Raw genomic sequence first — 17,116 nt, 5'->3', positions numbered from 1 at the left:
AGTAAAAAAAAAAAAATCCTAAATTATCCAAAACAATTAGCATGTAAATAATAGTCCAACTCCAAAACTCCAAAAAATGTAAAAAAAAACCTATATTAGCCAAAACAGCTAGCATGTAGCTGAAATATTAGCTAAACTCCAAGGCCCAATTCGAAATCCTCCCTTCTCCCTAGCCCTAGCTCTTGACCCTTCCCCTTCATTTGGGCCTCCAAACAGAGAGTTATGAAAAAATAGTGTCTAATATTTTAGATGTCACTTTCGTCGATGACGTCATCAATAATCACCATTCCGCTAGCTTTAGCGCAGAGCTTCCAGCGCTTGCATATACATAACAACAGTGGTTTTATAACTTTAAAAAGGTCATGCTACAACAAAAAGTCATTACCGTATTTTCCGGACTGTAAGTCGCACCGGAGTATAAGTCGCAGTAGCCAAAAAATGCATAATGAAGAAGAAAAAAACATATATAAGTCGCTCCGGAGTATAAGTCGCACTTTTAAGAGAATACTCCAACATTTATGAACAAATTCAACAAGCCCGACGTAACGTTGCATTTGACATCAAATGCAATTCATGCGTCAAATTCGAGTTCGCCGAATCTTTTGATGTGCGTCTAATTAAATGCTCAATGCTTGTCCAAAAACGTGTTCATAAGCTAGACACTCCCATTTTGAACATAACTTCTTCTTCTACGTTTCTGTCAGCTGACAGCAGTAGATACTGATACACAAACCTACGGTGCCCTCTAGTGGTTGTTATTGGGAAACAACCGCCAAAAGGAAACTGGTTTAAGTGGGGAAAATAACAAATATATGAGCCTATTTATGTCTAACAAAATCACATATAAGTTGCTCCTGAGTATAAGTTGCACCCTTGGAAAATCTATGAAAAAAAGCGCAACTTATAGTCCGGAAAATACGGTACTTACATTTAAATGTAAATGTCTGTGGTTCAGAGCACATCCACATGTAGAAAAGCGCTTCTCAGCGTGACACAGTTTAGCCACCCGGAGGAGGACTTTGTGTCCCTCCGTTTGGAGGGTCGGATTAAAAAAATACATTTCCTGGACACACTTGCACTTAAACTCCCCCTTCAAACGGAGGGGAAGGGAGAAGTTATAGGGACCCAAAACAGCCTAAAAAAAGGAAAAAAAAAACTAAATTAGCCAAAACAGCTAGCATGTAGCTGAAACATTAGCTAAACTCCAAAATAGCCTTGTTACGTCCACAGGTGTCTAGGGACTGAATGGCTGCGTAACATAAGGACTCACACAATGAATGAAGAGGAGAACTGATATTTAATGAACACAAAAATGGGGAGGAGGGGAGGTAGGGACCATGGTTGGGCCAAAGGAATGAAAAGAACAAAACAAAACAGAGCCTAACTACTTCTAATCTGAAACTAAAACAAGAAAACAAAAAGCTCTCTGTCTAATCTACTAAATGAGGACCAAAACTTACAGGGGGTGGCACCAACCAACTTACCTAGTGTTCTTAACAGAAGGCAAACTACGTGGAGTGTACAGGGTACCCCATCTTACCTGTCCACAACCTCCCACACACTCCAAGAGACAAAAAGGGCAAAGCTACACAAGCGTCAATTATAAGCATGAAGAAGGGCCTGCTTCTCAGTCAGCCTGTTCAGCTCTTATGCTGTCCAGGCAGCTGGTTCTGGAGGCTGGTTGGTTTGCTCGTTGCCGTCAGGTGTGTCCAATCAGCCGAGGTGCAGCTCAGCTCAGCTCATGCAGAGGGAAAAAAAAAGGGAAAACAACATTAGGCAAACCCTCTGCATGTAACAGCCTAAATAATTTTAGTAAATGCTAAAATAGTCCAAAAAGATAGCATAATACCTATTTTGAATACTTTAAAATTGTAACTTTTTAACATAATTAAGAATAATAAAAAGGCAGAAATATTATTCCAGAATAAATCAACTTAAAACTTAAATAACTTTTAATATTTTACTCTCCATAAACATATACTTTGTCAAAATTATACTAGTCAAAAATAAGATGACATCAGGCCATTAATAACAATAAAATAAAATGATCTGGAGGGTTGGATATAATCACCCGGTGGGCCGGATCCGGCCCCCGGGCCTTGACTTTGACATATGTGGCTTACAGGATGTTTATTCTTCTCAACAGCTGCTTTGTTGAAGCGCGTCCATTCTCCTCTACATAGTCATTATTAGCATTTGAATGATGATGGATAGTGCTTTTTTCACAACACAAATGTACACAAATGCTAAAAGGGCATCTGTCACATGTGTGTGTTTCTTCAATCATGTATATTGGACCTACTCACCAGATTTTTTTCCCCAGATAGAGGAGTTAGAGCAGAAATACGGAGGCCACATCATCGCAAGAAGGGCCGCCCGCCGCATCCAGACGGCCTTCCGCCAGTACCAACTCAGCAAGAACTTCCAGAAGATCCGGAACTCGCTATCGGAGAGCAAGCTGCCCCGCCGGATCTCCCTGCGCCACCCCAGCCCGTCGGGTCGCAGCAGAAATGCAGCTCAGAGACACAGCTACACCCTCCACCCGGGAGGAGGGCAGATCCCGTTACGCTCCAAAACTCCCCCTCCGCCTCCATGCCGCTCCACCTCTCTGCCCCCGTCCCCCGCCTCCACCACGACAAACACTTCCACGTCTTCGACTCAAGGCCAGGCTCCACCTCAAACCCCCGGGCCGACTCTCACACAGCTGGAAGACTGCTTCTCTGAACAGGTGAGTGTTTGTGGGAGTGGAGTAAAAATTACCCATTTAAAGGAATTACATTTGATTAATATCTGGAGAAAACTGCTCTGGGATGATTTAGAAAAGGTGAAAATTAAGATTTTCAGTTCAACCACAAGCAGCTCAATCCAGTGCTTCTGTGTGCTGGTCCGAGTCCTGGACATTAAACAGGAGAAAAGGGAGAGGGGTTGTACTTGGAGTTGAAATTTAGAATTTTGGGACTTTGACAGGGAAAGCTAAAGAGTCAGCTGACACGATGGAATCATGTTTAAGAAAGGTTCAAGCTGTTTTACTATGACGTAAGGAATGGAGAAGGCGTGATCCTGAAGGAGGAGTTTGCTAAGACTCTTCTGGAGGTAAAGAGTGTCATATAGGGTGATGAGTCTGAAGTTGAAGATGTGAGCTAGAGGAGAAGCAGAAACCTGGAGGCAGACGGATGAGGGAATCCCTAGAAGGGAGTAGTGCAGACTTTACCAGACATGTGGATGAGGGGGAAAAGAGTTGACGAGGAAGTGATGGGCAAGAATGCAGAGGGACTGATAGTTAAAAGGATGGAAATAGCAGTGGTAAACAGAAAAAAACACAGTGTCAGCAAGAATAAAAGGAGAAGAGCACAAGGCGGTGGTGAGATCTGTCATGCTGTATGACTTAGAGACTGGTCTCAAAGAAGAGACAAGAAAAGAAGCAGTAGAGCTGAAAGTGTTCAGGTTCTCTTTAGGAGCGTGAAGCAGGAAGAAGCAGAGATGGAAGCAGTTGGATCGCCGTGGCAACCCCTAAAGTGAGCAGCTGAAAGGCAAAAAAAGAAGGAAATTAATTTGTAGTAGTTTAAAATATTGATATTAAAGTTTAAAAACTCCAGTTTTTATGTTCCTTCTAAGGAGAACATTTTGGATTTTATTTATTTATTTATTTGCACACAATAAAAGGAACATAAGAATACAAGCAATATTAAAAATATGGACAAATAAAATAATGTGTCAAAGGATGTTTTTATACCTTGATATGAAAATCTTTTTTAGGTTAATTCTATTAAATCTTCTATAAAGACCTTAAACTCATTTAATAATTTGCTGCCATGGTAACGGAAAAAAAACGTAACTTTCTACTTATGAATAGAACATTTTGGATTTGAAGACATTTAAATGTCCCTCATGTTTTTCTGTTTTTCTAGTTGGTAAGACTAGTTACTGTTGTTTAAAGTTACTGTTGTTTAAGAAGAGGAAGAGTGGTCACCCTCTGATTGTAGGATGACAGGTTTGGGTATGTGTCAAAGTGTCCTTGAGCAAGACACTGTACCCCTCATCGCTCCTGATGGTTATAGGTTGGCGCCAACGTTTGGCAGCGAATCTACCATCAGTCTGGGAATATGATTGTGTAAAGGAGAATTGGACCCTGACTGTAAAGCACTTTAAACCTTCTAAGAAGACAGTAAATCTCCATATAAGTATACTCCAAATACCATTCACGGCATTAGCTAAAGTCTATGAACTATTTAAAATTCAGCTGCATATTTAAAAACTTGTAGTTTATTCTTAATTTATTTGAAGTTTTACCAAGCTAAGGCTGAATTCCTACCTCTACATGTAACCCTCCGAATGGAGAGTTAAAGAAAAATAGTGGCTATACCCAAATTCCTTTTGTACTCACTATATATTGCGTTCGCTATTTTGTAGGGCTGACCCAATCTACCATTCCAAAATCGAGTGCACTAGAAAAGTCTTTGCGAACAGCTAGCGTGCATCAATGCTCAATACATTTTCAAATATAGACAACAATGCATTGCGTTCAAACAATTTTTGTGGAAAAAACGTGTTTAAATGTCATTTTTTAATAAACCATTCACATTTTCATAATCAGAACACAGGTAATTAATAAATAGATGTGGTGAAATGTTCGTTTTGACTCGATTTTCACTTTGTGAAATTGGTGACGTCACAATCAGGATTTAGAAAAATAAAAGAAAAGCAGTAGAGTCTTCAAATTTTGACGTTACTCCCACTCAATGATGTCATCAATAGTCGACGGTCATCTACGTTAGCACAGAGATGCTAGCTCTCGGAAATGCATTCAGGGGTTAGCCTTTAAAAAATCTATTTTGGACAACCCTACCCCTTCAAATGCCTCTGCAATTGGAGGGGTCGAGGGAAGCCGTGGGGGTAGGGGAAGAATTTGGGTTCAGCCTAAGTTTCACAAGATCCAATAAACTGTGCTCCACTAAGAAATGATTTCCCTACGCTAATTGATACTCATTTTTTCATGGAAGCATGTTAGTGATGATGTTAGTCTTGTTAGTCTTGAGGATTCAGTCAGTTCATAAATGCATGGAGAACATTTCAAATTTAACCAATCAAAGGACAATTAAAGACAATTAATAAAGGGGAAAACCTGTTATGGCGCCATTTTTTTCTAATAATGGAGGACAAATATAAAGAAAATTACGATTAAAAAATGTTTAATATTTTTGAGATTAAAAAAATAAATAAAAATTGTATTTGTTACTTAGAACACACATTATATAAAGTACAAGTTCCCTGCTCCACTTCATTCTGATGTAGATGACCAGATCCATTACTCGCCATTTTTGTTGCACCGTTAATGTTAGGTTATGAGGAACTTTTGCCGTGTAAACAGTTGGGTTGGTTGGTTTGATTTTTCTTAAAATTGGCATAATTATAATTAATAGACCACTAGGAATGCATTTTAGATAGTTACTTAACCCTTTCTTGGTCAATATTTTCTTAACACTTTTAGTATAGATTAAAGGTTTAACACCTTGGTATCTTCTATAAATAGAAAGACTTTTTGTAGCACGTTAATCTTTTTTCGAATACATCTATGTAAGCCGAGTCATTGTAATTTGCTGTTAAGATTTAATTCTCATTCTTATCTGAACGCTTTGGCCCTCTGAGTGGTTAGGTTGCAGTCACTATTAATCTAGTTCCACGAGGAACGCTGTAGCTATTAATTATCAACTCTGCTGCTTTCACAAACTAGGATGCATGAATCATGTCCCCAGCCTAATTAGATATATGCACTTCTTTTTTCTTTTTGGGTTATCACTCTCACAGCTTCACTCGTTGGCGCAGTCCATTGATGATGCGCTTCGTGGTTGGAGCTTGTCAGAGAGCGGCGAGGGAAAGGGATTGCTGATGGACCCCGGGGCCCTTCGTGCAGCTGCCGAGAGCGCTTGTTTGCCTCGCAGTGCTAGTTCTCTGCTCATGGCCTTCAGGGATGTAACTGTTCACATTGACAGCAATAGCTCCTACACCATCTCCTCCACCACCACCACCACCACCACCTCGCTGGGGAACGCCAGCGGTGGAGAACCTGGCAGCAGGAAGACCTCTGTTAGCGGGATGGCTGGGGGAGGAGACGGACAGTCGATGGAGGAGCCGGAGTTTCCCGCACCCCCTCCCAGTGAGGAGCTGGAAATGGCCGATCCGGGATCCAGGAGGGGGTCTGCGGTGCCCTCTGCAGACCGTGCGGGAATGGAGGGGGAGAGCAGCTCGGACAGAGTAGAGTCCACCTCCACTTCTACCTCTACTTCAACTTCCATCTCCACCTCGGTGCAGTCCGATCAGCAGCCGGGACAGGTTTACACCCAGTACCAACAGTACCACTACACCCACCCTCAGCAGATCGCCGGGGGGCCAAGTCCTGACGCTGTGCAAGCTTTGGTGGTTTCTCTGCCACGGGACCGCTGCCAGGACCCAACCACCTGCCGCTCACCGACCCTGTCCACCGACACTCACAGAAAACGCCTCTACCGGATCGGACTCAACCTTTTCAATGTGTAAGTGAAGCACGTCTCTGTCAGAAACCACTTCAGATAGGAATCTTTCAGAGTAGATGACTTTCAAGAAATATTTGACAGAGGAGGATTCAGGAAAACCAAACACAGCAGAAGAGGAGAGACTATAGGGGAGGTTGGGAACAATGTGAAAGTTTTATAAATGACGTTCACGTTTGGACCTCATCCAATATTAGTCCTACAGATTAAAGAAAATGAGTTCTGTGTTAGAGGAGTTCATCCTGAAGTCTTGAGCTAACAGCTTTTCTGCACAAATGCACTTCTATTCCACACATAAACACACACCTCACGTATAAACAGATTAAGCACAAATTAACTTTATGCACAATTTCTTTGTCACACACTTCTTCCTGAGCCCTAACACTTCTCCCTTTTCCACAGGAACCCAGAGAGAGGCATCCACTTCCTGATCACACGTGGGTTTGTCCCAGACACGGCCATCGGAGTGGCCCACTTCCTGCTGCAGAGGAAGGGTCTGAGCCGACAGATGATTGGAGAGTTCTTGGGGAACAGCAAGCTGCAATTCAACAGAGATGTCCTGGAGTGAGTATGCTCTTGTCAGTAGCATCTTTTTGATTGATTCATTGGTTTATTTCAAGCATAGATTGAAAAAAAATACAGGACAAAACACAATTATTTCAAACTCATTACAGAAACAATTAAATGCATTGATTAGAAAATAGAAAACGAAAATAAAACACACTTATGTCACATTTTCTTCATTCATTTTTGTGATAATTAACTAAAGTCAGTAGAGTTTGATTGATTGCTTGAAAAGGAGTGGGAAGAAGCGAATTTATATAATCCCACCCCTACTTAATTACTTCTTCCTTTACTTTTACTTTTTCCAAAGTTCTGACTCATATTTTTCCTTTGCTATGCCCAAATTCCCTCACTAAGCTCTAGATAGTGTGAGGCTTGATTTTAATATAATTTAAGCTATTTTTTTAAACTACAGACATGCCATCATCCATTTACTGACAAAAAATCTAAACATTTTTAAACTTTTACAGACTATTAATGAATCCACTGTTGTACATATTGAGAAAATTATGCGAAAATACACACTTTTGTTTTCAAATTCATTCAAACTCAATGAATTGTGGTTTATATTCCCCAATCTAGTGAGCATTTTCGCACAGTTTTTTTTTCAAAGACTTTTCAGAAATTTCCAGGACACTGAAATTTGGAATATTGTAGATGTGAACAGCTCTATGAAAATGAAAAACTCACTATTGCAATAAATATTAGGAGTGTAAGATAATATCGATTCAGGGAAATATCACAAAACTTTTTTCTGTGATATTTGTATCGATTTAAATAATTGCCAAGGTGATATTTAATTAATTATTTAAAAGCAAACATGTAATTCAGCGTATTACTTTTGATTTTCCACTTAAATATTTCCATGAATTACCAAAGAAAAAGAACTACGAATTTGCTTGGGTGAAAGCAACTTGTTTATGAGACACAGTTGCAGTACTTAATGTTGTGATCATTAAATAATCTATTTTACAATTTTACTTTTGTTAAAAATGTATTAATATTCAGATAAGTCATAATTTAAAAAATAGTGAAATATTGTCTGGAACTATCGGGTTATGTATTGTATCTAGTGCTGTCATGGGATTCATTTTTTGTGAGATTAATTAATCATGACCTGTAATTAATTAATCTAATTAATCGCAATATTTTTAACCTAATAATTATTGTTAAAAGCCTCGTTTTGAGGTATTTTCCTTAAGTTTGTGACATTGTGGCACAGTAAAAGATCAAAATAAAACGAATATGGTCACTTTATTAAGTGTTTTTTAATTATAAAGGACTTCCAACATTTACTTTGACACTACAGAGGGACTTTTTTTTCAATCTTGAACAAAAAACAAAATAAAAACAGCAGCTCCAAAAAAAAAAACCCCGTCAGACCCAGAGTGCTCTAATTCACAACATAAAACACTATAGGAACACTTTTCTGAGCAATTAAAAGAATATTGAACACAAACTTCTTATTAATACTATAATTCAAATGGTTATATAGTACTTTATTCCAGTTTAGCACAACAGCAAGATAGTAGAAAATATATGAGAGTTATTTTATGGTTTCCTTTAACCTTTTGGGGTGAATTTGATAATTTTAAAGACTGGGACGAAGCAGTAAAGAAATAAGGAAAATGTAAGTAGAACGAAATGAAACACTGCTTAGGAATTGATTTGACTTTGGACGTTTTTTTTAAATAAACTTTTACTTCATTATCTGGGCAAAAACAAGCTCTAAAAGGTAAACTTTCCTCCAAAATGATGTTTTTTTTTCTTTAATTTGTCATGACGAACATCTTCCTCAAAAAGGAGCAAGTGCTGAGTGCGATTTGTGTGCGGCGCCAAATCGTCTCGCGCTGAAGCTGTTACCATGACAACGCGATGCATCGCCTATTAAACAGTCGACTTTTGTAAAAAAGAAAAAAAAATGATTTAAATGTAAAAAGTAGGACTGGAAAATTGATTAAAAAAATTAACAAATTAATCGCAAACCTAGGAAAAAATTAAATGCGATTAATCGCATTTAGCCCTCTTTTTTTGCTGCATTCGAGGCTCAGCGGCTACCTCGTTGTGTGACCATGACAACGCACCAGAAAAAACTATTTAAACTGGAAAAAAAAAACAGATCAAGTACTAAAAACCGATTGAATATTTATTTCTTCTGTAGAAAACTATGAAATATGTGGTATAATACCCAACAAAGTATTTTAAATCAGGCAGTGGAAGCCTAAATTGGCGAGGCAAAGCTAAAGTCTGCTGCTCCGAAATGTGCAATCAATTTGCGTTAATAAATATTAAAGCGTTAACACTGTTTGGTTAATTGCGTGCGTTAACGCTTTAATGTTCACAGCCCTATTAAAAATATAACAGGGTTGAAGTTCTAATAATTAATTTAACATTTATATTTTTCTCAAATGACCGTGATATGAGCGGGATAAAATACTCCTCCAGGTGTGCATAAGACGGAAATAACCATCAGACGGAAAAATAAGATTAATGCGAGTAAAAAAAATAACATGTAATTAATTAATTGTGATTAGCGAGTTAATTTGGTTGCCCTAATTGTATCATGACATGTATATTGCAATACCCATCGTATCGCCCGACTCTTGCCAGTACACACCCCTACTAAAGAGTGAAGGAAATTTGACACAACCCAGAAGGTCCATGAGGCACAAGGCAAGTGGAAAAATTTCAATCAATAAAAAATGTCCTGACAGCTGAAGCTTTTCCAGTGAACAAGCTAAAAACAGCTCGGATGTTGTTGATCTTCTTAACTCTACAGTTGATGCGATTTTTTTAAAAACTTTGTTTTTTTTACTTTATGCAAGAATGAAGAAAAATTAACTCATCTGACACTTGAAAGCAAAAGATGTTCTCTTCCATGCATTTAACAAACAAACAGTGCAGAAGCTCCAACATATAAGGATGTTTTTTTTTGTTTTTTTTTTTGCTGAAGTGGTAGTACATATTGTAGAAATAGGTCACTGCAGTACACACTCAGATGTACACATTCATTCTCTAGACACGTTTGCACATATGCGCATGCACACAAACGCTCATGCACCCTCTTGAACACGCACTTGTGCTGATTATACAGCCTGCTCCCAGACTTTGATGTTGTCCACTCAGACTCTGGATTTCATCATTTTTAACATCCCTCGTACTCCATCCTGTCACAAGACCTTTTTCTTCTCTGTTGATGCTGGTACAGTGTGTGTACACGCGCCTACTCGCAAACATCTTCCAGGTCAGCGGCTCTGCAAAGGAAGAGGGCAGCATTTAGATGTAGTCTGTTTGCTCGGTAAAATATATATATATTTTTTTATTCTTTTGTCTCCTAACAGCTGCGTTGTGGACGAGATGGATTTCTCCGGCATGGAGCTTGACGAAGCGCTGAGAAAGTTCCAGGCTCATGTTCGTGTTCAGGGAGAAGCACAAAAAGTGGAGAGACTCATCGAAGCTTTTAGGTGAGACTGACAGTTTTTTGTTTGCAACTTTATGGAACAAATAGACCTTTTACCTGCAGCGGCATATGCAAAAGAGAAAAACAACGTGTTGCAACACTTCATTTTTGCATTGCCAGCAGCAGAAAAAGTGTCTAGAATAGTAAATTAAAAGGGCAGCTTCGTGAACGTACACAACAATTTTCTTTTTCCGATTCCAAATTACTTTGATTTATTGTAACATTTTACTGAACGCAGCAATTTTAGACAACAGTAACCTGCACTGCAGGTAAAGAGCGTTGGTTCAGTCCAAACACAAAAGCATCATTTTCTTGATGGAACTTTCCATCCAAACTCTTTTGTCACTACGCCAGACTTTCATTTACTATTTTAAATCAACCTGGGATATTTTAGGTTTGATCCTCACAGGGCTGCAGCCAGAGTAGATTTTCTTTTCATTTTATCAGTGCTGACTCCAGCCCTGCAGTCACTGAAATGTATGAGCACATCTACTGAGGATGACTCATTTAAATACCAAGAGGACCTTGGGAGACTCGTTTACACACTCCCCTAATGCTTTTCTATGCACTGTCTAACATTGCCGTTAACAAGCCTTTTTATGACACGGTTTTAGCTAAAAAACTGTCTTAAATTAAAAAAGAAAAAAAAGGTTTGTGGAAGTACTTTTAAAGGCGCTCGGTCCTCTGGCTTTGACTGACCTTGAGATGTTGCGTTGATATCCAAACACTGCCTCCAGGGCCAAAGATGCAATAAAATGCCTCCCCTTGTTTTGTCCTTCTGAGTAATAACCTGCATTGCTGTGTACATTTAATATCCCTGCACTGCTTTTTCCCTCAGAAATATGTCACCAGAATGACAAGTTGAGTCACTGTCCACTTGATGACATTAAAGATGTCCTTTCCCAGGGCAGGGGGCACGAGAGGGCCATTAATGTACCGTTTTGTGGACCAGAATTCCTTTAAAATGCTCCAAAAACAATCAAAAACATTTCAAACAACGCTCATTTGTCAGTCAACTGAAAATTAAATTTCCTTACAGTATTTTTAATCAGATGTTTTTCATGTGTCACAACATTATTTGTTAAATTAGAAGTCTCTCAAAGCTACGGTTTAGTAGAGACGAAACCAAACAGCCAAAATAAATAAATTATTGGGAAAAAAAATCAGAATTTTTGTCCTCATAGGAGCTAATTAATAGAGAAGTTTACACAAGCCGGGTAGAAACAGAGGAATCCTTTATGCCGCACATAAAAAGACTTAAAATTTTTAAAAATGTCTAATTAGCTGCATTTCCGTTGACATTGAATTTGCCCAAATTGGATTTGCAATAATAAATTGGCCTAATGGAAGAGTGTCAATTTTGAAAAAAATCGCATTTATCAAAAATAAAATGTTTTTGCACTTGGAGGAGGTGGTTTTTGAGGCGTATCAAAATAACAGATTTCCTGAAACTGCAATAGAAACATTTTTTAAAAATTAAACGAGTCATGTGATCAGCAGATACTTGGGCATAGGAGACCACTAGAGATCCTACAGCATGACACAGCTCATCAAAAGTTCAGTGTGACATACGGAATTATTGGATCCACAGCTCCTCTGTAAAATCACCAACCACGATTTCCCAAAATTGCTTCATCTGTACTCGCTTCAAGGTGATTTTCCGCTCCGTGGCCTGAATAAGACGCCGACGTCTCCTTTGATAGATGACGATTAGTGTTACTGACAGAAATGTGATTGTATCTCCTGTAAATCAAAGTGTTGTTCTCATTTGTTGCAATGTTTATGAATGATTGGTCATGTGAGTTGTGTTTATTTGCATAATTATGATTTAACGGAAACATTTGAAATTGTGTGTTTTTTTAAATATTTTCTAGAATTTCGATAAAGTTTTGAGCATAATGGAAACAGCTATTATTGAGTGAAGAAAAATCTTGAAAATCTTTTTCACATTTTTCCTTTCTTACAACACAACAATAAAACGAACAATAAACAAGGAACACACTTCCTTTGTAAAGTGATCAAAAACATCAAATCAAAAATTTACCCTTGTGCTCTTTTATGGGGTCCAGATGAGCCCACTTTTATTGTAAACATGCCTAGGATAGCAAACAGGTTTTAACAGGACTCAAAACATTGGTAGAAAAGATTATACATCTTTAGACCTGCAGAAAAAAGTGTAAAACGTGCATAAAACTCTCAAAAACTATATCTCCTTCACTTTTCTCAGCCATTTCTGAGTCTTAGATGGGTAATTCGAAAGCCTAAACACCTCTAAGCCAATTTTGAAGACACTTTTCCTTAAATATGTCCTTAAAACTTCACACTTAGCATTTCAGCTAATTGGAATATTCTTTTTGAGAGAATCCTGCTGGATAGTTCTCCCATAAAGACTCACATGTGAGACTTTAGGCAGTAGAAGAAAACTCACTGGTTGATGTGAAGACCCTCACTGCTAATATCTAGACCTGTGGAAAAAGCACGGCTCAACCAGTCAATCCATGACGGCAGAAAAAAAAAGTCATTTCATTCTGCTCTGATTCTTTTACGTGCACATTAACTTTAGACAGCTAAGCTCCTTAACTAAAGACTCAGTCGGTTCCAGCTGGATCACCTAGAGTTAACATTCTCCAGCAGACGGTTTTTGCAGAATCATTAAAGCCATGAACATGTGATGAAAAGAGCTACATAAGCACAATTATAGATCCGTATTTACTGATGAATCACACGCAGACGCTTTTGTGGAACCATTAGAAACTAATTCGGTGCTAAAGGGGCCTTTAATGCTACAATCAGCATGTGAACATTCTCATAATTACTGCTATGAGTCTTAGCAGGTGAAGTTTATCATGTTTACCACCTTGGTTTGTACAACAAATTAGCACATAATACAAATAGCAGATGGTGGTGCAGATGGTGGAAATGTCATTAATATTGCAGATTTTTTGATAGCCTGGGAACCAGACAAATGTGAGAGCCCATGTTGTGTTTGCATCTGGATCCCTGTTGAATTTCTCTTCGGTCTAGCCCATGGCAGGCCAATTACAACCGTTTACCTAATGAGAGATGGGTTTGACACAGTGACATAGGATTACAATTTACCACGGTTTGGCCTTATTTTCTTTTTTTTTTAAGAAGAACAGGGGATTAAACACTCTTAAACAAGCAGAAAATAACATTTACATCCAGCTTTAAGGGTCATGATGCAGCTTAATTATGATGATACAATGTCAAACATTAAAATGTTGCTACAATATTAATAAAAATATGTATATATAAAGTATATGCATACATTTAGACACATAAACATGTACTGTGTGGGAATATATGTGTATTGTTTCCTTTGTCTTACATTACCAATCGTAAAATGTTTTTTATTACTCCAACGCGAAGCTTTACTGACAAATTTATTTATTCAAAATTTTGCTACAAGGAATATTATTTTGTGCAAATTGAAAAATTATAGAGAGGATAGAACTTGCCAAATGAACTTAAAAGCTCAAAAAGTAGATTTTACACAGTATAGGCTCTTTAACCCTATAAAAACATTTGTATTTGTGCATTTCTGAGACCCCTTTCTCATTAGTATGATCAAAACCTTCCTGAAAAACCATTGAATCTAATCTAGTCCATGTGTAGTTCATCATCCTCCCACTAGGGGCATTAGAAGGGCTTTTCTTGTTCATTTCAAAATGGCTGCCTCCATGAAAGTTTTGGCGGGAAAAAGTTTAGCAAAATTTTCAAAACATATGGTGAGAGTAACTCATCTATTGTTATTAATTTTAATAAATAACTACCTGCTGTATTGAAAGAGTGCAAAATGAGTTGAGAATTAATTCTTTATGATCCGGTTACACCATGTTAAAATATGTACAACAAATTTAAGACATTGGGTAAATAAAGTGCCTGTTTTTACCTGAACACTGTCAATATTTTAAACTAACTTACCAAATCACCTAACGTATTATAATTGATTATCTATATGTCACAAAAAATAATATTGCAAAATTTTCTGTGGATTTCATCAAAAGGTTAAATAACATCTTAATTTTCAAAATATTCGAATTTTTCCTCAACTCTTTAGTATTTTTTAGGGTTAAGATATATAAAAACAAGAATGTTTTAAACAGATTTTATATAAATGTGTATTTATTTTTAATTTTTCTGATGTTATAGTCATTAATATCTAAAATATGTTTCTTAACTCCCTCATATTGAACGTTATCTGTGCCAAAGAAAAAAAAATAATAAAAAAATAATAAAAAAATAAAGAAGTAACTTTTAAAAGCGTAATCCTCTTAAAATTGTTGATGTTTTTAAAATTTTAATAAACAGTATGAGAACATTTTTTTTTTTACCATCAGAGGACGGGTGTTCTCACTCTAGGATGCGACGGAACAATGATGGCCCTCCCACCACTGATTCCAATTAGATTGCCAATCAGAACCCCCCACCGCCGTCATTAGTTGATCACATCTTGCTGATCCGTACGTGCTGAGCCTCTGGGTGTGCATTACAAAGTCATCAGTGATCTGATGCCACTCTCAGCCCGGGCTGTTAGCATAGGTCAGAGACCAGATAGTTGTTTATTAGAACAGGCAGACAACCAAAACCACATCTGTTACGCAACACTTATGTCATCTGATTAAAGCGAGTTGCAGTCTTGATGGAAATATATTCCTTTCATACCAAGAGGTATCTTGGTATGTAAGTTTCATGAGCAGAAAACGAGAGTCTGCCCACTACAGTTTAATGTTCTTGCGTGTCTCTGCATGGTTCTGCATACATAATGTACGTTCATACACTGACAGTGGAGCTTGCTTTGCATTCAGTCCTTGATAGATTTGCTGCAGAATTGCATCAAACTGGCAAATAAGGAAGCTTGTTTAAGTCTCTCTTTATTAGTCTGCGCAGGTTGGACCGTGCTTATTGTATTGTCAGGGGGGCTTATGCTATTTCTTTCTAAGAAAATAAGGTTATTTACTGAGCCAAAGTGGTCAATTGATATCTTCGAAGGTCTTGTGTTCGGTGTGACAAATGGCTTTGCAGGTATACAGGTTTCTTTGTCGCATAAGCTCTGACTACACCTCTGTTTGGTGCAAAGAAGCCTTCTTTGTGTCTACATCCTGTCTGTCTGCATCGATAAAAGCTTCAGAAATGGCCCACTCTGTGAGTGTGACAGTAAAGGGTGGGAGCAGTGCAGGAGGAGGAAGAGGTGGAAGTGAGAGTTTGTGAAGCCTGTGGGCAGTGAAAGGGTAAAACAAATCCAACTGCACAATGGCTGTGTCCAAAGCAGATTAAAGAAGGGTTATTCTTTTGCTGTGCCAGCCTCGGTCATTATAAAGTGACGACTTTTCAAATCGGAACGCCAGGTAGAGAAAATCTGCATGGGGGAGTGACTGCCTTAAGATAAGCCGGGATAACAACTTGTCTTCATATAATAACATTTCTGTTGATTCCTCTTATCGGTACTTTTTGTGTTCGCACTTACTAAATCCTTTAGTGGCCTCCCAGCTCTGTGTTTGAAACGGTTAAAGGGATTTTAAAGTATATTAGAATATTACAGCTACGGAAAAGCATGACTAATGTCATCTGCATACACATAGTTGATACTAAAACAACAAGTAAACAAATATTGTAAATAAACACAGTAAAAACTAGATTTAGTTTGTAAATTGATTCATTTGGAATCTGATAAAGTCTGCATGTTTTAATTTAAATTTTGGCAACTATGTACTTATTGCACATTGAGACATTTTTGGTGTTTTTAAAATGTTCTTTTAGCATTTGTTCACAATGGAAAGCATATATATATATAAGAATTTAAAATGTTAAAACTGCATTTCTGAGTATTTCTTTATTCAAACTGGGATGAATCAGTAGCAGACATTTGGAAAAGCTTTCTTTTGTGTTGCAGCACTAAAATGGGTGAGCCAAAGTCTTGCTGCTATTCTCCATTCTGACGCATGCGGACAGATAGATGCATTAACGTCTTTGTCTTCCTTGAGCTACCAGCTGGTTAAAGAGTCTACGGCTGGATAGCTCCGATATTGCTCACCATTTTTGTTGCTCCACTAATGTTAGCTTGGGGTTGTAAGATGCTGTAAGCTAGCAGGGGAGAGAGTAAACAAAAGGATGATGGGAGATCAGCTGAGGCTTACTTCCTGCCAACAGTCCAAGAACAGGTCCCAGAAAACAATATAGGTTTTTAAAAAAAATTGGTGAAAAACATTGTAATTATAATTAAAAGACCACTGGGAACTGATACACAACATTAAAATATGACTGGAGTGAGACTTTAAAGAAGTCAAATGAAGTGATTGTCCTCCTCTTCTCTATGATTTTGTTTGATTTTTTAAAAATTATTTTTGTTCCTATCTTTCTTCTTATATTAAATAATTTTAATAAAGCATTAGGAACAGTACCTGCTAGTTGCATGTATTTTAGGAAGCTGTAATAATAACAGAAAAGTACATAGAAGCTGTGATATTTACTTAAGATATATTAAATCTGAATTTATCACATTTTAATTTTATTTTGTCTATTTATATGACAATTTGGTAATTTT

General features: G+C 37.7%; 1 protein-coding gene across 2 annotated transcripts in view; it reads left to right on the top strand.

The window, feature by feature from the left end:
• Positions 1-17,116, top strand: part of iqsec3b (IQ motif and Sec7 domain ArfGEF 3b) — a 47,675-nt gene that overhangs the window by 16,613 nt on the left and 13,946 nt on the right. For both annotated transcript variants that reach the window (XM_024282066.2, XM_024282067.2), the window contains exons 4-7: positions 2,324-2,728; positions 5,806-6,530; positions 6,930-7,091; positions 10,433-10,555. In XM_024282066.2, the coding sequence (XP_024137834.1) occupies positions 2,324-2,728; positions 5,806-6,530; positions 6,930-7,091; positions 10,433-10,555 (1,415 nt within the window). The remainder of the gene's footprint in view (positions 1-2,323; positions 2,729-5,805; positions 6,531-6,929; positions 7,092-10,432; positions 10,556-17,116) is intronic.

The sequence above is a fragment of the Oryzias melastigma genome, linkage group LG6 (genome assembly GCF_002922805.2).
Source record: "Oryzias melastigma strain HK-1 linkage group LG6, ASM292280v2, whole genome shotgun sequence".
NCBI lineage: Eukaryota > Metazoa > Chordata > Actinopteri > Beloniformes > Adrianichthyidae > Oryzias > Oryzias melastigma.
Note: the sequence above shows the minus strand (reverse complement) of the source record. Positions and strands in the feature narration are given on the sequence as shown.